This window comes from Serinus canaria, chromosome 2 (assembly GCF_022539315.1).
Source record: "Serinus canaria isolate serCan28SL12 chromosome 2, serCan2020, whole genome shotgun sequence".
Lineage (NCBI taxonomy): Eukaryota > Metazoa > Chordata > Aves > Passeriformes > Fringillidae > Serinus > Serinus canaria.
The window spans coordinates 150111912-150133541 of record NC_066315.1 but is presented as its reverse complement, the minus strand read 5'-3'; the positions used below and the strand labels follow the sequence as shown (position 1 = coordinate 150133541).

Here is a 21630-nt window from a genome sequence, read left to right as displayed (position 1 = left end):
CGCCCACAGGCGCGGCTGGAGTCGGGCCGCCCCTCCCGGCTCCGCAGCTGGGTGGGCTCCGATCCCAGGCCGGACACATCTGGAGGATCCCAGCTAAAACGAGGGGCAACTTCCGCATCCCGACCACATCTGGCGACCGCCCCCATTCCAGCCACGTCTGGGCCTGTCCCCACTCGCTGCCTCACATCTGGGTGCTTGTATGTTCCTACCCCGGCCACATCTGGATGTCCCCACCTACCTCAAGGAAACCCCGCACCCATCCCAGCCACATCTGGGCTGCTCAACTTCAGTCCTCTGCCACCCCCCTGGCCACATCCCTCCCTCATTCTGCCCCTCCAACCCCTGCACCCTCCTTCCCCGGCTCCCCCCTCCTCTCCTCAACATCTGGGCTGCTGTGCCCTTGCCCTCTTGGTAGCTGGTCGTGTATAAACCACAGTTTAATATGAAATGTAACGAAAAATTGACGAAGAAATAAAATCAAATCCACTTTATTCCTTTTTGCAGGCAAATCCTGCCCCGTGTTCCTGCTCTGAAACTTTGTCACCGACCAGAGGAAAGTCCCTGAGTCTTTACGTGGGCCTCAATGAGATTAGTGAGTGATAAATCCCATTTATATCAATGGGACACAGGGAATTCTGTGTGGATCCAGCTGCTTATTGGGTGGAAAATGTTAGCGCAGGATACATTAAATATTTTATAGGGTGTGGATTGATTTTATAACTGCATTTATTAAGCCCGTTACACCTTTCCCAGTTTTTTTTTTCTCATCAGGGCTCCAAGGGCTGTGTGATCCCAGCGAAGGGCTTCTCTCCCTCCAGGATTTTCCAATCCAAAAGGAACAGCTTTAGTAGAAAAGTGGAATTACTGGTTAATCTGGACTATTTCATGGATACATCCCCCAACAGCTGCTGTGGTGTCACCAAACAGTGAAGGGATCCCATTCCACTCTGGTTTTCCCTAAGGATGAGCCAAGCCCGCTTTGTGTTCCAATTTTCCCAAGCCAGAGCTCCCATTCCAATTCCAATTCAATTTCCCATTGCAAAGAGCATCTATGAAGGGAAAAATCCATAAAAATACACAAAAATTCAGCCTAAATTTTAATGGATTTATCCCAGGTTGTGCTTGGGTGGGATTGAGGAGCAAACTGGAGGTGCTCCAGGCTAGGACAAGTTTTTCCCAGCTCACATCCCTGCAAAACCCATTGTGGACATGGAAAACTTAGGAGAAAGCTGAGTAAATCTTATGGAATCCAGGGAAAACAGGAGAAATTCCAACCCAAGCTGTCCTTGGAAGGAGGCGGACAAGGGCAAACAAGCCCCGGCTTGAAGTTGTCCTTCCCTGCTCCCTTCCCCGGGGCTGGCTCCCATCCCTGGACAACCTCTACTCATCCAGCCAGAAAGGTGGCTTGGATGTGTTTTTCCTGGGATGGCGCAACAGGGATCAAAGAGGCTTTCCCAGATCCAGCCCTTCCTCCAGGGGTTTCCGCTCCTGGCCGCGAACCGGGTGGGACCTTCCCAGGGGAATGTGGGGTCCCCCCTCCTCATCCTGGCTGGGGATTCCACGTGGAGCAGTGCCCTTTATTGACCCAAATCCCCGAGTTTTCCTGGAATTATGGGATTGGTTTGGGTTGGAATGGGATTGAAAGGTCATCCAGCACAGAGGGCAGGGAGACCTTCCTCTAGAACAGCTTGGCCTTGGACACTTGGACACTTCCAGGGGCAGCCACAGCTTCTCTGGGAATTCCATTCCAGATGCTCACCACCCTCACATCCAAGAATTCCTTCCCAATATCCCATCTAATCTCACCCTATTCCAGTTTAAAGCCATTCTCCCTTGTCCTGTCACTCCATCCCGTGTCCCAAGTCCCTCTCCAGCTCTCCTGGAGCCCCTTTAGGCACTGGGAGGGGCTCTGAGCTCTCCCTGGATCCTTCTTTTCTCCCCTAATTTGGGGAAATCTTTTGCCCATTATCCCAATTTCCCATCCCACTCCCAGGTGTGCTGCTCACACCTCGTTGGGGATGGATGAGGACATTGGAAGGCTCAGCTGGGATGAGGTTCTTGATGACATCAGGGGCAGGTGGGAAACAATGGACTCATCCCATGAAAAGGTCTGGAGAGGAGTTGGGATGGGTTTCAGGATGAGGGTTCTGGGCAGTAGGACCCAGTGGGATCTGGGCTTTGTGCTCAGACTCCTCCACATCCAACCACGGAGCTCTGAGGAATGAGAGGCAGCTGAGAAAAGTTGGATTTGGGGATTAATTTGATGATGTAATTGGAGAGGAAACCTCTCTTGCCAAGCAGGTTTACCCTGATTATTTTTAAATCCATTTTTTTCCCCATTCTCCACCTGAGTGGTCCAAAGTATTTCCCTGCTTCCCAAGTCTCCTTGCTGAGGAGTTGCTGGTTGAGGGACTTTCCCAAAATTCAGCTTTTGGGCTAAAACTTCATTTCCCAGGGTGCATCTTGGGCTGGGAGCCTCCAATCAGGCTGAGGGAGACTTTAAAGGAGTTTCCTGGGAGTGGGGGGACTTCCCTTAGGGAAGCAGGTGGGTGAGGAGTGAGGTCTTCTCCAGGCTGGCTGGGATTGGGAATGTTCTCCTGTACCAACTGAGCTTCACCCCAACTGCAGCTGCAAGTGCTCTTAGCACAGCAAAGCCTGGTAAAATGTGGAGTTTTTCCAAGTGTTTTCTATTCCCAGATTTTTTTTTCAGGATGTTTCAAACTGGTTTTTACTTACCTCTTTGAGATGTACTGGGATTTTTCCCTCAGTGTGGAGGTTTTTCATGGATGGGGTCCAGGAATATGACCTGTATTCCTTGCATCCTCTTGAGTTTCTAGGGAAAACAGGGATTTGGGAGAGTCTGGCTGCTCCATGAGAAGAGGAGAGGTGGTGGTGGGGACTCAATATCTCAATTTACCCCATTTCTCTGCTGTGCTTAATTAGTATTAATTGTGGTGGTGGAAGCTGTGAATTCCTGAACTGTCTTAGGGAATTTCCTCTTTTTTTTCCTTTTATTGCCTTTTATTTTGCCCCCGCCCCCCCCCCCCCAGCAGAAGTTCAGGGTCTGAGCTTAAGTTTTTTCAACATGGGTCCCCATTAAAGCTCAGCTTGACCCTGTGGGCTCCAAACTTTGGGATTGAGCTGTTGGGGTTTCCTTGGAAGGCAGAACTGGGGTGGCACCAACCCTGTGCTGTTTCTGTCTCGTTCCAGTGACCATCCTTGTGCCTTAGCACTCCCAAAAAATTGTGGATGACGGAGCCATGGGGGTGTCAAAAGCCAGTGAGGTGAAGAACAGCAGCAGGTGGGTACCGTGGACCCTGGCAGGGAATTTTGGAGGCGCTCCAGCTTTGTTATCCCACTGTTTTTCCTGGGAATTTCATGCTCAAGCAGAGAAATTCCTCCAGAATTCCTTTTGGGAAGCGATTTTTGGTGCTGCTGGGCATAAGGGTTTGGAAGTATGGCATCATGCCAAGGTGTTGGTTTCAGTGGGATCAATTCTTCCTTATCCCAGGAAGCGAAAGAATGAGTTGGAAAAGGGGCAGGACAAGCCAAAGGTGCTCCCAGTGCAGAAAGAGCTGGAATGCACGGAGAAGGTACCACACCCCACTCTGTGCTTTGGGGTGACCCTTGTAATTATCCCAAAAAATCTGTGGGATTCAAACCCATGGCATGAACTTCCTTTTTCTTGATCTTGCTCTGTCCTGGTGCAAAGCCTTCCACCGTAAAAGGGAAGAAGAAAGAAAAATCAAAAGCCAAGGAAAAGCCACTGCAGGAGAACATCATCAGCAGGTCAGTCCTTGGAATGGACTTTTCCACCTGGATTATCCCAGAGTTGTGCATGGGAATGCCACGTCCAGCTCTGCTTTCCTTGTGTTGCTTTGGTTATCAAAAGGAATTTTTAACAGGGAAAAATAAAGGGCAGGAAGTGGTGGGAAAAGGGGAATAAACTTAAGCTAAAGGATGGAAGGTTTGGATTGGATATCAGGAAGGAATTCTTCCCTGGGAGGGTGGTGAGCCCCTGGAAAGTGTTTCCCCAAGAAGCCATGCCTGCCTCATCCCTGGAAGTGTCCACAGCCAGGTTGGACAGAGCGTGGAAAAACCTGGAATAGCAGATAGTGTCCCTGCCCATGGAAGCAGCTTGGAACAGCATGATCCCTTCCAAGCCAAACCATGATCCTAAAATATGTGTGTGTCCCTTCTGTGTCCCCTTTGTGGCCGAGAAGCTCCCTGAAGCAGGAGGCTGCAGATGGGAAAGGCCTTGGCCCGAGCCTCTGGAATGGGATCCAAGCCGAGGAGGGAGCTGCGCCCGGCTCGGTACGTGGTGGTGGTCGCTGTCCTGAAGGACTGGGGAGCATTCCCGTGGTTTGTTCCCAAGAGAATTGGGAGGGTTCTGTCTTGTGGTTTGGTGCAAGCCCCTGGAAGGAACTTTTGAGCACCTGGAATTAAATTAGGTATAAATTTCCTGGTTTTGGGGTTGAATACGTCACATTTTGGTGGCACCAGTGGGGAGCACTGGGATATGGGGGACTCTCACTTCCTAAGCAGGAGGTTGGGATTGGGAATCCCTTCCTCAGGAATTTGGTTTTCAATGCTTTCCTTGTTTATGCCCCCCCTGGAAGTGTCCAAGGCCAGGTTGAATGGGGCTTGGAGCAACCTGGGATAATGGGAGGTGGAGGTGAAATTAGGTGATCCCTAAGATCCTTTCCAACCCAAACCATTCCATGATCCTTTTCTAGTGCTGGAGAACACAAATCCCAGGAAATGCCCACTGTATTTTGCTTTCCCTGTGTTAATTTGTCCTCCTGGTGTGTAAACCCAGCAGAGATGCTTTTCCTTTTTTCCTCTCTTTCCATCCCTCTCACAAACAGAATCCCAAATGTCCCCAGACTCTCCTGGATGGATCAAATTCAAGGAGCAGCCTTGAAACCCCCCAAGGGTGCCTGGTGGTCCTGGCATTCCCAGTACAACCACCAGGCATTTGCAGGCAGGAATGACTTTGGAAGGTCGTGGCTCTTCCTGAATTTCCCAACAAGGTTTCTGAAGGATTGTGAATCCAGGAGCAGGCGTGTTCCCAGGGAATGAAAGTTTATGTGGACCTAACCAACCTGTAATTAACTCAGGGTTTTATTTTCCCCTTAATGAGTTCTCCCAGCAGCTTTCAGGAGAAATCCCTGTGTGGTTTTGGCTTCCCTTGAAAGACTTGGGAAGAGAAACTTGGGGAAGTCGGGATTTAGAGTGAGAACCTCAGTGCTTGGCAAGCCCTGGATGAGGTTGGGATGAGTTTTTGGGATGCCTTGTGTGGTCAGGAGCAGGAGAAGATGGTTCCAGCTTGGAAAACAAGCTTGGTAGAACCAGTGGGATGGGATTTCTGGTGGCCTCCAAGGGACAGAATTTAGGGCTCTGTGTCCTCTACAAACTCGGTTTCTTTTGGGTTCTCATTTATATTTTGATGGTTTTTTTCCTGTCTCCAGGATTTCTGGTGCCCTCCATGGGTCACATTTTAGGATTCTGTGTCCCCTCTGAGCTCATTTTCTTTTAGGTCCCCATTTTCCCTATATTTTGATGGGTTTTTTCCTGTTCTCCAAGATTTCTGGTGCCCTCCTTGGGTCACACTTTAGGGCTCTGTGTCCCCTCTGAGCTTTTTTAGCTTTTAAAATTTTCTTATCGGTCCCCATTTTCCCTATATTTTGAAGTTTTTTTCTTTTCTCCAGGATTTCTCTTGATGTCCATGGGTCAGATTTTAGGGATCTCTTTGTGTCTATCCTGAGCTCATTTTCTTTGAGCTCCCATCCCCATTTTCCATATATTTTGATTTTTTTTTTCCTTTCTTTAGGATTTTTAGTGGCTTCAGGAGTCAGAATTTAGGGATCTGTTTGTGTCCCCTCTGAACTCATTTTCTTTTAGCTCCTATCCCCATTTTCTGTACTTTTTTTTCCTTTTTCCTTGCTTTCTGCTCATCCTTATTGTATTTCCCACCCCGTTGCTTTGCTCCCCACCTCTTTCCCTCTTGCCATCTGCTGCAAGGGTGATTTCATCTTCCAAGCACCTGGAATTTGATCCATCTTTATTTTGGAGCCCTCCCATCCCTTCTGTTCCCTGGATTGCTCTCCCAGCAGTGCTTCCAATGAGCAGGTGGTTGAGGAGGGCTGGGAGTTTTCCTATATTTATCCATAAAATTCTTTTATTGTGCTGTTGGAAGGAAACCAGGGATTTCCTAACCACGTAAAACCTCAAAACTTGGGAAAACCTGGTATTTTGGGTTCCTGGATTCCAGCCAAGGGGGCTGAGGGAGGGAAAAGTGCTGGTTTGGGGGTGATGCTGCTTTGGGGTACCTGTGCCAGGAAACATTTCCAAAATCCTTGATATTTTCCAGGAGGAGACCAAAGCAACCTCCCCTCAATGGCCAGCAGTGGGGCTGGAAGGTTCTTCCAGGTGAGTTGGGTCATTTTTTTTTGGATTATTTTTCTTCCAGGGAACTGGAATTTTGTCCTTTTTCTTCACCTCCCCGTGGAGCTGCACAATCCTGGTTTTCCTTCCTGCATCGCTGGTGCTTTCAGCTTCTCCACATCCTGGTGTTTCAATGACTTTAGAGCTTTCCAAAACCAATCCCAAGTGGAATTTGCGGCTCAGTCCTGGGATTTGAGGGTGGAGAGGGAAGTTCCAGCCCCATCCACCCTCCCCAGTCAGCAGGGTGTGATCGCTCAGGTGCACATTCCTACATAAATTTGGGGAAGTCCTGGTGGGAACAACCACCCTCCCAAATCCTGGGAAAAGGCTGTTCTTTCCCTCTAGATCCTGGCACAGATAGGAAGCAGAATTCCTAAAGCTGGTTAATCCTCTCTGCCTCCTAAAAATTCCCAGTGAGAGGCCTCTAATAAAACCTTGGGAGGAAGGAGCTGATCCCAAAAGGTGCTGGAATTTTGCCTTCCTACTCATGGATCTGCTCCCTGCCAACAGGATTGGGGGGGCTGAGGGTGTTTTGCGGGATGTTTTTCCCTAAGGAGTTTAGTGGGATTGTGGAACAGTGAGGAAAAAAAGCATCTGGATCCTTTTTTTTTGGGTTTTTTTTGGGGGGAACATGTTTCCATCCCAAGTCAGCTCAAAAGTTTTCCTTGCTTTGATGTCCCCCAGCCTGGTAATTAATTATCTGCTTAGATTAATTTATTGGAAAGGGGCCAAATTTCACTCTTTGTTGCAGAAATTTTGGTGTATTTTGGCTAAAAGCAGGAATTGTGGCTCTTCTCTATTTGGAAGTCCAGGAAGAGCAATCATTGTCCTGCTTGGGAGGAGGAAACTGGATTTCCAACTCTTTTTTTGGGAGGGGTCAGGGCAGCTGGCTGTGCTTCCTAAGGGTTCGTGCTGGAGGATCCAGGAGCTGAAAAAAGCAGGGAATGGATCTGATCCGTGGCTTGAGCTTAGCTCCAGGCTTAGCTAGGATGGACCAGAGGATTTGTTTGGGAGGTGACAATGACCCAGAAGGGAAAGCCCCAGGTTTCCCTGTGGGAAAGGGACACTATTACCTCAGAATTGAAGTCATGGAATTCTTAGGGCTGGAAAAAATATCCAAGGTCACCACTAAACCATGTCCCAAAACACCCCATCCACAGGTTTTTGGAACACTTCCAGGGATGGTGATCCCACCTGGACAGCCTCTTGCAGTGCTTGACCACCCTTTCAATGAGGAATTTTTTCCTAATACCCCACCTAAATCCACCCTTTGGAGTTTTAGGCTCAGCCTAGGAGACATAAGCTTGGTTTAGGCTGTGCTGCTGTTTCCTCATTCTTATTTTGCTTGGTTTTTCTGGAATATGAACACCTTGGAGACTCACAACCCCCTGCCTGGCTTGAAGAAACCTTGGGAGAAATTATAGGGGCGGGTTGGTGCTTTATAAGGATTGCAAATCCCACAGAATTCCCAAAGATTCACCTGAGCTCTCTGCTGAGCAGGGAAACGCTCCTGGATTCCTCATCCATATGGATGGTGGAGATCATGGATCCGGACACTCCTTGTCCTGTTGTATTGATGAGGCTCCTTCCTTGCCCATTCCTCACTGGAATCCTCCCCACAGTCCCAGGAATTGTCCCATCTGGCTCCTTTTCCAGTGTGTCCATGCTTGGCCTGATCCCTTCCTTTGTGCTATTGGTGCTGCCAGACATTTTCTCCTGAGGTTTCTCTGGGAATATTTCCTTAGGACCTCCCCTCTTTTGTCTGGAGGCCTCGTGGTTCTGCTCCTTTGAGCTTCCTCATCCCATAAAATCCAGCTTGGGATATCTCCATGCGTGGTGCTGCCATGGTTGGAGGGAAAGGAGGGAGCAATTCCCTAATCTGGGATGGGAGAGGGGAATGCTGGTGGTGAGAATTGGCTGTGATGTCATTGTAGGTCCCAGGACAAATCCCAGGGAACAGGACCTGCAGTGGGAGAGCTGCACTTGGAGACTCAGAATGGAATTGGGGTAGGAAAACTGGGGGGAATGTCACCCCCTGGACCTAATCCTGCATCTCCACTGTTCACTTGGGATTTGGGATAACCTCTCTCCTTTCCCAACGTCTCTTCCCTTTATTCCTGCTTCCCACAGGTCCCAAATGAAGGTGTTGCTGGTGGGGTTGCATCCCCCTCTGGAGATCCTTTGGAGAGGGATGTGGGGCTCACAACTGTGAGGGAGAGTGAGGAGGAGGAGCTGGATCCCCCTATCCCACAGCAGGAGGAGGATTCCCAAGCCCCAGAGAGAAAAAGAGGGAAGAAGCAGGAGGAAAACAATCAGGAAAAGGGATTGAAGAGAAAAGGAGGGAAGAAACATGAGGGAAATGAGCAGGAAACGAGACTGAAGAGAAAAAGAGGGAGGAAGGATAAATTTGAGGATTTGATGGATGGCATTGGGGAGGAGGAGGAGGAGGGGGATGAAGGCAGGAATTGGGAAGGGGGACAGGGAAGAGCCAAAAAACAGAGAAGCAACAGCAGCCAGGGATGGGATGATGGGAAAAAAAAGTGGGAGAAGGGGAAAGCAAAGAAGCACAGCAGGGAGAAAGTGGAGGGGGTGGAAAAGGTGGGGAAGAGGAAAATGAAGGAGGAAAAATTGCTGGAAGAGGAGCAAGAGATGGAGAAAGATGAGGAGGGAGAGAAAGGAGTAGGAGGTGAGGAGGAGAGGATGGGAAAGGGAAGTGGAAATGGAAGAGGAATTGTGAAGGAGGAAGAGGTGGATGGGAAAGGGGAGGAAGGATTGGGAGAGGCTCGGAGTGCAGGGATGGGGCAGGAGGTGAAGGAGGACAAGGATGAAGGGAAGGGAGGTATTCCAGTGAAAATGAGGGAAAAAAAGAACAAGAAGAAGCCAGAGGGGGAAACAAAAGAGATGGAGAAGAAGAGTGAAGAGGAGGAAACCCCAGGGAAAACTGGGAAAAGGAAATCTAAGGAAGGAGAAGAAAAAAAAGAGGAAGAAAAGAACAATAAAAAGACAAAAAAACAGAAGGAAGAAGAAAAAGAGGTGGAAAACAAATGGAAATGGTAAATTCCAGCATGCCTTTGGCAGGTCTAACCCTGGGACTGGGATTTTAAATTTTTTTGTGGGGCAAAACAATGAAAATTCCTATTTTTGTCTATTTTCCTATATTCCCTTGAGTCTTGAACTCGCCACTCTTGGAAATGGGTGAGAGATCAGGGAAGGTCGGGAATGCACAGCAGGATTTGTGTCATAATTGTCTTTATTTTAAAATTTATTTGTAATATTTATTTCTCCTCCAATGATTTTCCTGGTGCCCATCGTGGGAAGAGAGAAGCTCATGATTATTAGAAGGAATTATTATTATTATTATTATTATTGTTGTTATTATTATTAAAGTCCAAGACAGCAGCACCTCTGTCAGGGAGCTGTAGAGGGTCTGAATTCCTTCCCCACTTCCTTCTCCAGCAGATTTGGGATGATCCAGGCAGGTATTTTATAGGAAGGGATGTGGAATGTGGCTGCTGGATTATTTTTTGGAACGGCGGCTTCAGCCACTTGGTGTCACTCTCTCCCAGATCTGCCCAAGATCTGGGAGAGAGCAGGAGGATTTTTGGGATGCTTTTTGGGAGCCTGTGGCAAGCCCTGATTTGGGAAGAGCCGTTATCCCTGGATACCTGGATATCCCTGGATACCTGGAGCTTTGAGGTGGCCCTTGAAGGATCCAGGGTGATGTGAAAAATAAGATTTTATAAATTTTTTCCTAATCATTCCAGCCTTGTTTGGAATGGCTGGATCCCGGCATGGAGGTGGGTGTGTAGGAATTCCATCCCAAAAAATTATCCACAGCTACATTTCCCATGAGGAAATTCCCATGTGTCACCCTCCTTGGCCTCTGGATGGGCTCGGGGGGGCTGTGCCAGGTGAGTGTGGGGGATGCTCCGCAGGAATTTGGGATCCCAGAATTTTGGGAAGAGAGATGATCACAAAATGATCCTGATGCTGCCTTTCTCCAATACTTTCAGCCCAAATTCCTGGAGTTTGTTGGTTTTCCTTGACTTTTAATTTCCTGTTTTTATGGCAAAATGCACCTTTGGATACCATGGATTTATTCCACTCTGCTTCCCATGGGGAGGAAAAGGAATCACAAATAACTTTTGGGGCATTGCTGAGCCAGAAACAGGAATTTTGCTTTCTCTGTGTGAAATCTTGCTGTGTTTTCCCAGAAATCCTTGACTTTTCCTGGAGATGCTGGGATTAAGGGACCAGTGCCAGCCTGGCTGTGGGACACAGATCCCTGCCTGTCCCCTGCTGTCACCAGTGCTCTTCCTCTGACCCTATCCTGTGCTTTTTACTCCTCTTTTTATAGTCCTGCTCCTGCATTTCCAGTTGGACTTTTTGACATTATTATTTTTTTAATTTTTAAGTTTAATTTTACTGTAATTTTTGTTGCTGTTTTTAAAATGTTCGCAGTCAAAACAATTTGCTCCAGCAGGTCTAAAGATTCCTTTCGATCTTATTTGCATTAAAATCAAAGTTATAAATATTTATCAGGCATAGGTTTCCCTGAGGAGCCCTGGCTGCCCCATCCCTGGAAGAATTCCTTGGATTGGGTGGGGTTTGGAGCAACCTGGATTAGTGGAAGGTGTCCCTGCCCATGGAAAGGAGTTGGAATGAGGTGGCTTTTAGGATCTCTTCTGAGGTGGCTTTTAGGATCTTTTGACTCCCCCCCATGAGTTCCTCCACAGATTCCATTCCAGCTTTCCTTGTTTTAAAGAACGGTGAAACTGAGGCAGCAGCAGAGAAAATGGGATTTCCCCTGGAATTTGTGCCACCACTCCAAGCATTCTCCATTGGGAGGAGGTGCCAGATGCCAGATTTGGGATATTCTCATGGACTCCTGTGCATCTCTTCCAGGTGGGAAGAGGAGAAGAAGGAAGATGGAGTCAAATGGAAGCAGCTGGAGCACCGAGGGCCCTACTTTGTGCCCCCCTACGAGCCCCTGCCCAAGGATGTGCAGTTTTATTACGATGGTACAGCTGTGATGGCACCTGGGGCTTGGGGTGGTGTCCTCTCCCTCGGGAAGATGAATATCCCATTGGAAAAGCCATGGGTTCAAGCTGTGGAGGATCTCACATGTGGTTGGAATTCGGGGTTTTTGGGGGAGCTAGTCCTAACTGCTGTTTTTTTTCATTAAGCTGTGTTTTGGGTTTGAGCTTTGTCAGCTCATCCATGTTTTCCAACGAGCTGGAAAAATGGGATTTTACTGATCCATGGCCTCAGGGACTGACACATCCAAGGATCTGGCTGGGCTGCTCCAAGCTCCTGATGTCCCCAGGGTCACCTCACATCACCTTAGAGCAACTCAGGGTGTCACTGGCAGGACAGATCCAAGCTTTTGCTGCCTCCGTGTTTTCCTGACATTCCCACTGGGTTTCCTGCCATTCCCTGCTCTCAGTTCATCCCTGAATTCCTTTCTGATGGACCAAAGGGAGGGGGAAATAAGGACATTGAGGGTCAGCCCAGGGGTGGTGGAGATGGAAAGGGATCACATTCCCTTGGTGTTCCTCAGTTCCCTGGGCCTTCCCAAACTTTTTTTGCAGTAGGAAAAAGGTCACTTTGGGAAAAGGAGGTGCCTGGCAGCACCACAGGGCACTGCTGGGACATCCATGGGGCTCTCAGGGATTTTGGCTTCGTGAGGAGGAGCCTTGACAGGGTTTGGACCTTCTCTGTGATCTTTGAGGTATCGTGGATCAGAGCTGGTGGCTTTGGAATTTGGGATCTTTGATGTTGACTTCTTTTTCCTAAAAATGTCACTGTTCCTGGATGGAAAAGTGTTTGTGGACAGGCAACAACCCCAAGTGGGAAGGCCCATGGATGACCTGATGTTTGGGGTCGTCATGGGGCTGCTCCAGGGCTCCATTCCCTTCAGTCCAAAAATCCCAAAAAACAGTGGTTCGAGTAGGGATCAACCAATCCCTGGACATCTCCAGAGGACTTTTTCCTAAAAAAAAAGTTATTCCCAAGTAATTCCTAGGATGAACCAAGACATTCCTTGGTTTTGTTGTGTTTCTCCAGCCAAAGAGCTCAGGAGGGGATGGTGGGTTTGCCTCCAAGAAAAGATTCAAGGTCCTTAGAAAACCTAAGAAATAATCCGAGATTCTTGGATTCCAGAGAAGCTGTGGCTGCCCCATCCCTGGAAGTGTTCCAGGTTGGACAGAGCTTGGAGCAACCTGGTCTAGTGGAAGGTGTCCCTGCCTCTCTTTTCCCAGGAAAACCCTTGAAGCTGAGCCTGGCCACGGAGGAGATCGCCACGTTTTATGCCAAAATGTTGGATCACGAGTACACCACCAAGGAGATCTTCCAGAACAACTTCTTCCATGACTGGAGGAAGGTATCTTCCCTGGGAGGGCTCCTTGATATCCACCAAACCCTTCAGCCCCAGGCTGTGGTGTGGGATGGAGGGAATTGGGGGTATTTGTTCCTTATTTATAATTATTTATCATTGTGAGGTTCTAAATCCTGATTTATTTCCATGGGGTTTGGCCTGGGATTTGCTTTCTGTGCTCCCTCTGAGTTTTAGTGATGGGTACAGGTGGTGGATCCTGCAAGCAGCTCCAAAACCACTTTGGGACACCAAAGGAATGACCTCTGATCCCAAAACAACCCCAAACTCTTTCTAGGGAATGTTTACACCTCCCAAATATATTTGGTGCTGTCCCTGCAGTTGTGTTTGGGGAATTTTTTCCATATTAGGTTCTTCCACCCCAGAACTGGCTGTCTTTTTTCAAAAAATGGGTCTCTATTCCCTTTTCCAAGGACAGGCACCAGCAGTAGCTCCACGTGGAAATAGTTTTCCCTCCTGGCTTTTCCCAGCCCCTCTCATCTCTTTCCCAGGAAATGACCTCAGAGGAGCAAGAGATAATCAAGGACCTGGACAAATGTGACTTTGGAGAGATCCACAAATATTTTGTGGACAAAAACGAGGCCAGGAAAGCGCTTCCCAAGGAGGAGAAGCAGGTGAGGACTGGTTCCTATGACACCTTTTGGGAATTTTGGCTCCTTCTTGTTGTCTTTCCTGGTGCTGTGCCCTGAGCTTGGAATTCTTTAATCCAGCTCTGTCTCCGTGGCCATCGCCCCCCTCTTCCTGAATTTTATCAGCAGATCTGCACATTCCATGGCTTTGCAGGGTGCCAGCCATCCTTGGGTCGTGTTTTGGAGTCCTTCCCTGTCCAGAGGACTGTGGACTTTGCCAAGGGAATGATGGCACTTAGGCTTCTTGGTTGGAATGTCAAAGATCCTTTCCAGTCCAAACCATTCCGATTTCTTTGGTGGTGTCCTGGTTTCAGAAGCTGAAGGAGGAGGCAGATAAGATCCAGGAGGAATATGGATACTGCATCCTGGATGGGCACCGGGAGAAGATTGGCAACTTCAAAACTGAACCTCCGGGGCTCTTCCGTGGCCGTGGGGAGCACCCCAAAATGGGGATGCTGAAGAAGAGGATCATGCCAGAAGATGTCATCATCAACTGCAGCAAGTGGGTTGTCCTTGGAAGTGCTGAGCTCCTGGGGCTTCCCTTGGGACTGGGGGGAGCTGGGCACTTCCTCTGCCTGGAGTTGGTGTCTTTCCATCTTTTAAAATCCCTGTTTTCCACATCCTGAGAGTGTTTTTCCCTCAGAGTTTTGTGAGCTGGAGTGGTCTTAGCCACCCTTTTGAAAACCTTGATTCAAAACATTTCCCACCAGTCCAGCAAGTTTTCCTGTTGTTCCCAGCATCCAAACAATAAACACCTGATTTTTGGAAGGGTCTGGAGCACCAGGAGCAGCTGAGGGAGCTGGAAGGCCTCAGCCTGAAAAAAAGGAGGCTCAGGGGGGGACCTTCTAAAATTGCCTGACAGGAAGCTGGAGCCACATAGGGCTTGGCTTCTTCTCCCAGAAAAAAAAAAAGAAATTATAGTAGAAGAGGAAATGTTCTCAATTTGTTCCAGAGGAGGTTTAGGTTGGATATTAGGGAAAACATCTCCACAGAAAGGGTTGTCAGGCACTGGAAGGGCTGCCCAGGGCAGTGGTGGAGTCAGCAGCCCTGCAGGGATGTGAAAGCTGTGTAGAGGTGGCACTTGGGGATGTGGTTTGGTGCTCCTGGCAGTGCCAGTTCGTGGCTGGACTCGATCTTGGAGGGGTTTTCCAACTTTAATGATTCCATGTTGTGGGGTAATTCTAGGTGGTTTCCATGTTTTCTCAATCTTTGGCTCACTGGAAACTTCATTCTTCATGGTCTGAGGGCTCTAATCCTGCTCTTCCCACAGGGATTCCAAGATTCCCGAGCCTCCAGAAGGCCACAAGTGGAAGGAGGTGCGCTTTGACAACACGGTCACCTGGCTGGCCTCGTGGACAGAGAACATCCAGAACACCTTCAAGTACATCATGCTGAATCCCAGCTCCAAGCTGAAGGTTGGAATAATGCCCTTGGTCAGGTGAAAAAAAATCTGGGAAAGCCAGGATGTGGAGGATCAAAAATTGTTTTTCCTGGCCCTTCTCTTAAAAATGGATAAACAAAATGAGGGAAAGGACAGATGATTGCAAAGCATCAAACTTATTCCAAGGAATGGGTTACTCCTGGCAGAGTGATCCTGGTGTCACTTTGCTCGTGTGTATCCAAGGAAGGCTGATGGAAGCCAGATGAGGGTTGAAAGGATCCACAGGGACCAGGGTTGGGTTAATTTATACCAGGAAGTGGAGGGTAGGAAGAGATGGGATTGAACTCTGTGGGAAGGGGGATTTAAGGTTATTTCCAAGGGCTCAGGGAAAGTGGGAATGCTGCCCAGGTGGACACAACTGAGCAAGTGCTGTGTCAGTCCACATTGGTGTCCAAGGAGCCACCTTTGGCCATGGTTTGACTGCTTGGTCTTTGCCATGCTCTGGCTGGTGGAGAACACCCTGACTTGGCCAGGATCCAGATCCAGCACAGCCAGCAGAGGGCACAGAAACCTTGGATGAGCTGTTTCTTTTCCAGTTTATTCCCTTCATGGTTTTTTCCCCAAGAAAACAGTGGGGTTTGAGCAGGATTCAGATGCTGGAGGTGTTTCTAGAGCAGGGCTTGACTGGTAGGGTTGGAATAAAGATGAGGTCCAGAATGGAAAATATCCTGGTTTCCCATTGCAGGGGGAGAAGGATTGGCAGAAATACGAGGTAGCTCGGCGCCTAAAGGATGTTGTCCAAACAATCCGGGCTCAGTACAGAAAAGACTGGAAATCCAAGGAGATAAAGAAGAGGCAAAGAGCAGTGGCCCTCTACTTCATTGATAAGGTATCCACAGCCTCACCCCAGGTCCCCCATCCACGTGGAAGTTGGGAATTCACTTCCTTGATCCACCCCACCGTGTAGTTTTTTGGTGCTTGCTGGTTCTGCCACTCAGGGTTCGCTCCACATGAGGAATCGGGGGATGATTATGGAATCCTGGAATGGGACCATTCAATGGTTGGATGGGACCTCCAAGATCATCTCATTCCACCCCCCTGTTGTGGGCAAGGTCACCTTCCACTTGACCAGGTGGCTCCAAGCCCCACCCAGCCTGGATTCGAATAGTTCCAGAGGTGTGGAAAATGAAAATTGTCCCTAGTTGAAGGTGTCTCTGCCCATGGCAGGGGGTTGGAATTTGATGATCCTGAAGGTCCCTTCCAAATCATTCCATGATTCTATAGATGGAGATAATCTGGTCTCCTCTAGTCCCGATCCACTTTAACAAGCCGGCAAAATGGAATTGAGGTGGAATGGCACGGGATGGATGACTCCTTATTTTCTTTCCAGCTGGCCCTGCGAGCTGGGAATGAGAAGGAAGAAGGGGAGACTGCGGACACGGTCGGCTGCTGCTCCCTGCGTGTGGAGCACATCCAGCTGCACCCCCAGCTGGATGGGCAGGAGCACGTGGTGGAATTTGACTTCCTCGGGAAAGACTCCATCCGTTACTACAACAAAGTGTCCGTGGAGAAGCCGGTGAGTGGGGCAGGAATAGAGGAAGTGCTTGGTTGTCTGGGCTCCCTCAGTGCTTATCAGTCCCAAATTTCCATCTAAAACCTGTTACCAAGCTGTGCTGAACCCTGGAGAACAGGAGAAATTTTGGGATAGAACTTCCAAGGTCGTTCTACTTCATGAGGGAGAAGTCCCACCTCTTGCTGGAATACCCTCAGATGGCTCATGCACTTTGGGACTTGATACGTCTCCTTTTATATTAAATAATTTTCCTTTACCCTGGGAAAGAAGATTTTAGTGGTGTTTGTGGAGAAACTGGAATGTTGGAGATGGGAAAGATGGGAGGGAACACCCAGTGGCACCTTGAAGTTGAGAAGGTCGGTGGGATGTGCCAACACGAGGGTGAATCAGAGTCCTTCTGGAGGAGGAGACAGATGGGGGAGATGTCTGGGAACAATTCATTCCTTGGCCATGACCAGGGCTGTTGTTTCCCCCTCTTCAGGTGTTCAAGAACCTGCAGCTGTTCATGAAGAACAAGGACCCCAGCGATGACCTCTTTGAGCACCTCAATGTGAGTTGTCACCTCAGAGCTTCTCAAACAGTCCTGGTGGCCCTGAAGGAGGAGAAGCCAAGCTGTGACACCCTTGGCCACCTTTGGTGGTCATCCTTTCACCTTATTTTACCTCTCTGCTCTCTGGGGACGCCGCTGTCACTGTTTGAACACCTTGTGAGGTTTTCTAGACTGTTTTTCCCACTGGAGTATCTCTGCTTCCCTGTGTCCCTGCTGAGGAGCTGGATTCTTGCTCCTTCCCTCCCCCAACTCGCCCACTTGGGCTTTTTTCTAGCCTGGGAAGGTCTGCCCGCATTTTGGGGGATTACTGGAGGTACCAGACCTCAGCTTTTTTATGCTTTTGCACCTCATTAGGGCTCCAAAGAAGTGGGAGAGGTTGCTGGAGGGATGTGCTGCCTTCCCTCCTGGAAAAACCTCCTCCCTCACCTTCCTCAGGATGGGATATGGGATTGATGAGCAGCTCCATGTTCTCTGTAGAACAGGGACGTGATATTGGATGTGAGGTCAGGAATGATTGTTTGGAAAAGACCTCTAAGATCATCAAATCCAGGCATTGACCCAGCACTGCCAGGTCCAGCAGTAAGCCACGTCCCCAGCTGCCAACGTGTGTCCTCTTGGACATAGGTGGGCAGAAATTGTTGACTTCCAGAGAGACTTTTTTGTGGATTTAGGTGGAATTTTAGGCCAGTTTTGGGTAGCTGATGACCTGACCCCACAAGTAGCTCTACAAGCTGCAGGATTTAATTTTTTGTTAATGCCTGATTTTGGCTGCTTAGACAGAAGATGGTCTAAAAAGAGATTTGTCCCAGCTTTTGCTTGTTCTGTTGCTTCGTGGAATCATGGAATGGTTTGGGTAGGAAGGGACCCTAAAGCCTGTCAAGTTCACAATCCCTGCTGTGAGCAGGGACCTCCCACTATCCCAGGTTGCTCCAAGCTCCATCCAACAATTCCAAGGATGGAGCAGCCGCAGCTTCTGTGGGAATTCCATTCCAGGGCCTCACCAATCTCACAGGGAAGAATTCCTTCCCAGTATCCCTTCAAACCCTTTGTCATTTTGAAGCCATTCCTCCTTGTCCTACCACTAGAATTCCTAGCGTGAGTTTCCCTACCCTTTTCCCTGTTTTTCCCTCCTTCAGACAACCTTCCTGAACAAACACCTCCAGGACCTCATGGATGGTTTGACGGCCAAAGTCTTCAGGACCTACAACGCTTCCATCACCCTGCAGGAGCAGCTCAAGGCCCTCACCAACCGTGAGTTCCAGTGGCTGTGGTGTCACCAGAGCATGGTTGGGACCAAAAGGCTCGGGAATGTCCATCCATATCCTTGGGATCCCTAAAACTGCCCATGTCCCACCTGGGCAGGTGATGCTCCGCATAGTGGGGCGGGAGTGACATGTGGGGTGGAGCAGCGAGTCGGGGATGTTGGTGAGTGAGAAATGTTGAACTTGGGGATACTCTGATTAACTGATGGCCAGGATGGGAATATTTTTCCCTGTTTTCCTTGTGTTGCTGGTTGGTTGCACTATTTCTGCCTCCTTGGGTACGTGAGGGATGAGTCACAGCACCAGATTGTGATGCTCAATTGTCCTTCCCCAATTCCCACAACCATTATTGCTCTCCCTGGAGAGAGAATGCGACAGCAACTTGTTTTCCTTTCCTTCTGCTGTATTCCCTGCTTTTCCCAGCTCCTGGAATGGAGTCAGAGCGATGTTCTCATTTCTTTCCAGCTGAAGACAACGTTGCAGGAAAGCTCCTGTCCTACAACCGAGCCAACAGGGCTGTGGCCATCCTCTGCAACCATCAGAGGTCTATACCAAAAACCTTTGCCAGGTCCATGCAAGTCCTCCAGGAAAAGGTGAGACAGACACAGCTGAGAGATCCCAGACCTAATCTGGCCTCTGAATTTTATTTTTGGGCTGGGGTGATGTCTGGAGGAATCATCTTGTTCAAGAACATCAAGGAATGTCCTGGGAGTAGTGGATTGCAACCCAGGGGTGGAGAGGGATGGGGTGACCTCAAATGCTGGGGAAAGCAACTCGGCACAGAATTTGGGTGAGTTTTTATGAGTTTGGGGCATTTTTCATCACTCTGTCTTCAAACCAAGCTTGGGGGCCTTTTGTGATGGCAGCTCTGGCCCAGCTGGATCAAGATCAGGGAAATTGGTTTTCCTGTCTTTTTGCAGGAGGAGCAGCTTGAAAATACCTTTAAATTGCCACTTTTAATTGTCCTCAGTTTTTGCTCACACCCCACTGAAGGGCTGGGACTTCTCTAAGGGCTCTGGTGCTGTCACAAGTCCCTCAGTCTCAGGCAGGTGCAGAAGATGAACAGATTTAGGAGTTCCAAGTGTTCGTGGCATCTGGGCTGGGATGATATTTTAGAAGATGCTAAAAAACGCTAGACCCCAGAAAATGCTGCAGGGACAAACTGGGAAGTAGGGTGGGAAAGAAATTGAGGGATGGTGTGTGAAGGAAAAGAGGGAGGAAGCTGAAACCTTGAGGGAGGTTGGAAGTGTTGTCTGACTTTTTCACAGATCGATGCCAAGAAGAAACAAGTGGAGGAAGCCCAGGAAGAAGTGAAAAAAGCTGAAGATGAGTTTAAGGACACAAAAGATGCCAAAGCAGAAGTGTGAGTGGCTTTTCCTTGGAATCCTCTCTGGCAGAGGAATCCAGAGGGCTGATGTGTCCCAACACCCCATCAGAACAGAAATGCCCATGTTTGGGATTGGGTCCTTCTTGTCCCATGGAAGTTTGGAAGATGGTTAAGATCTTGGGGATGGTTCCCTTCAGGGACACTTCCCACTCTCCCAGGTTGCTCCAAGCTCTGTCCAATGTGGCCTTGGACACTTCCAAGGATGGAGCAGCCCCAGCTTCTCTGGGCATCCCATTCCAGGATGCTGGATTTTGTTTGCTCACCTTTGGTGGTGGAAATTACTTTTTTTTTTTTAAAGTGTTAATTTTTAATATTAAGAATAGCATTTGGATCACCAGATCCAAACCCTTGAGGAATAGGTTAGTGCTGAATGGCACCTTTGACTCTGCCATTCCAGAGAATTTCTGGGCTTTGGGACATTCTGTGTTGTTCCTTCTCTGCCCTCAGCTACGTGGAGAAGAAGAAGAAGCTGTTGAAGAGGCTGGAGGAGCAATTGGCCAAGATGAACATCCAGGCCACGGACAAGGAGGAGAACAAGCAAATAGCTCTGGGCACATCCAAGCTGAATTACCTGGATCCCAGGATTACTGTGGCTTGGTGAGTCTTGGGTGTGAAATCATGGAATGGTTTGGGTTGGAAAGGACCTTAAAATTTGTGGTGCCCAACGGGCAGAGACACCTCCCGCTGTTCCAGGTTGCTCCAAGCCCCATCCCACCTGGCCTTGGAGACTTCCAGGGATGCAGTGGAGAGGACACTGCTGGGTAACTGGTCCCCACTGGTGTCTTGTGGTCTGCACAGGTGCAAGAAGTTCGGGATTCCCATCGAGAGGATCTACAACAAGACCCAGAGGGAGAAGTTTGCCTGGGCCATCGACATGACTGGCGAGGACTTTGAATTCTGAGCCGGTGCCTTCCACGTTAAATCCCAAATCCTGCTCATTTGGTGCTGTTGGGAAGCTTTTTTTTTTTTTTTTATTTGGTGGCTGAGGGTTGTCTGAGTTTGGTGCCTTTTTTTTTTTTTTTGGATGGAAAAGCAAGCACCTGGATTTCCAGTTGAAGCAGGTATTGCTGATTGGGATTTCGGACTTTGGGAACTCTTAATTCCTCTTCAGAGTTGCCAGGTACTTGGCCTTCCTCTGGAGTCCTGGAAGGAGATTAAAAAAGAGCCTTAATTGTGCTGATCAACAAAATCAGGTCTGATGCTGTCTCCTTGGTGTAGTGGAGCCGTGCTCCCCTTTCCAGACTGAGTGGGATGGATGGGGAAACACGAGGTGGTGACAGCAGGAAAACAGGAACTGCAATATATAACCCAGGATTGGGTTAGGGATGCCCTGGGGGCAAAGGAAAAATCCCAAGGTTTTACATTTCCAGGGGCTTTGTGCTCTTTCACCTCCAGGAGAGGGGAAAGTTGTGCAATTGCAGGGATATTAAGTGGAAAAAAAACATGGGAGGGAATTTGTGCCGTGTCAGGAGAAGGGAGAAGGGAAGATGTTGGATTTAAAAGCAGTTTCACATTGCAGGGGGTTAAAATTCACCTTGGCCATGAACAAAGTGCATTTTAAGCACCCCCATGTGGGTAAAGTTTTGTCTGGGAGAGCACATCTCACCTGAGGCCATGTTAATTTCCTGGTTTTCTTCCCTTGGCTCTGGCTCAGCTCCTGTATCCAGAGCGGGAACTGAACTGTCCAGACAGTGGCTTAGGAAATGGGGAATTTCCTAGGAAACAGGATAATGCTGGGCCAGGCTCTGTGGGATGTATGGTGGGGAGTGGGACCAATATTCCTGGAGCTGCTCCTGTGTTGAGATGATGCCCTTGGCATCATCCTTCCCACTCCAGCTGGGAATGGAGCGGGCAGGGATCAACAGCATAAACTGGTTGTGTTTGCACATCCCCAAAAAAGGCAGTAGCAGCACATTCCTGGCAGAATTCCCACGTCCCAGTGAATCCCAGGTGTGAACAAACTCTTGCATTGGCAGCAAAACCTTCTTGCGCCTCAGGGCTGATATC

At 48.9% G+C, this 21630-nt stretch overlaps 1 protein-coding gene across 4 annotated transcripts; it reads left to right on the top strand.

Annotated features, from left to right (window-relative positions):
- Positions 1 to 40: 40 nt before the first annotated feature.
- TOP1MT (DNA topoisomerase I mitochondrial) lies at positions 41 to 21314 on the top strand. 4 transcript variants are annotated; one of them, XM_050971517.1, is made up of 22 exons: positions 41 to 197; positions 505 to 592; positions 3211 to 3301; positions 3512 to 3593; positions 3713 to 3789; positions 4224 to 4314; positions 6374 to 6432; positions 8382 to 8454; positions 8578 to 9500; positions 11353 to 11468; positions 12708 to 12829; positions 13333 to 13455; positions 13785 to 13972; positions 14741 to 14885; positions 15597 to 15740; positions 16242 to 16427; positions 16906 to 16974; positions 18111 to 18225; positions 18702 to 18829; positions 19505 to 19599; positions 20071 to 20220; positions 20422 to 21314. In XM_050971517.1, the coding sequence occupies exons 3-22, from the start codon at positions 3261 to 3263 to the stop codon at positions 20522 to 20524; spliced, it is 3030 nt and encodes a 1009-aa protein (XP_050827474.1). In that variant the 5' UTR covers positions 41 to 197; positions 505 to 592; positions 3211 to 3260; the 3' UTR covers positions 20525 to 21314. The 4 variants fall into 4 exon arrangements, with proteins under 4 accessions (XP_050827474.1, XP_050827476.1, XP_050827475.1 ...); XM_050971519.1 differs by lacking the exons at positions 41 to 197; positions 505 to 592 and adding an exon at positions 2495 to 2545; XM_050971518.1 differs by lacking the exons at positions 41 to 197; positions 505 to 592 and adding an exon at positions 2516 to 2658.
- The last annotated feature ends 316 nt before the right edge of the window (positions 21315 to 21630 follow it).

What these genes read in the sequence shown, in the direction of transcription:
- TOP1MT (XM_050971517.1), top strand. Translation starts at nt 3,261, where the DNA reads ATGGGGGTGTCAAAAGCCAGTGAGGTGAAGAACAGCAGCAG. An exon ending in AGACTCAGAATGGAATTGGG is followed by an intron (nt 8,455 to 8,577) that starts GTAGGAAAACTG and finishes TGCTTCCCACAG; the next exon opens with GTCCCAAATGAAGGTGTTGC. An exon ending in GCTCAAGGCCCTCACCAACC is followed by an intron (nt 18,226 to 18,701) that starts GTGAGTTCCAGT and finishes ATTTCTTTCCAG; the next exon opens with CTGAAGACAACGTTGCAGGA.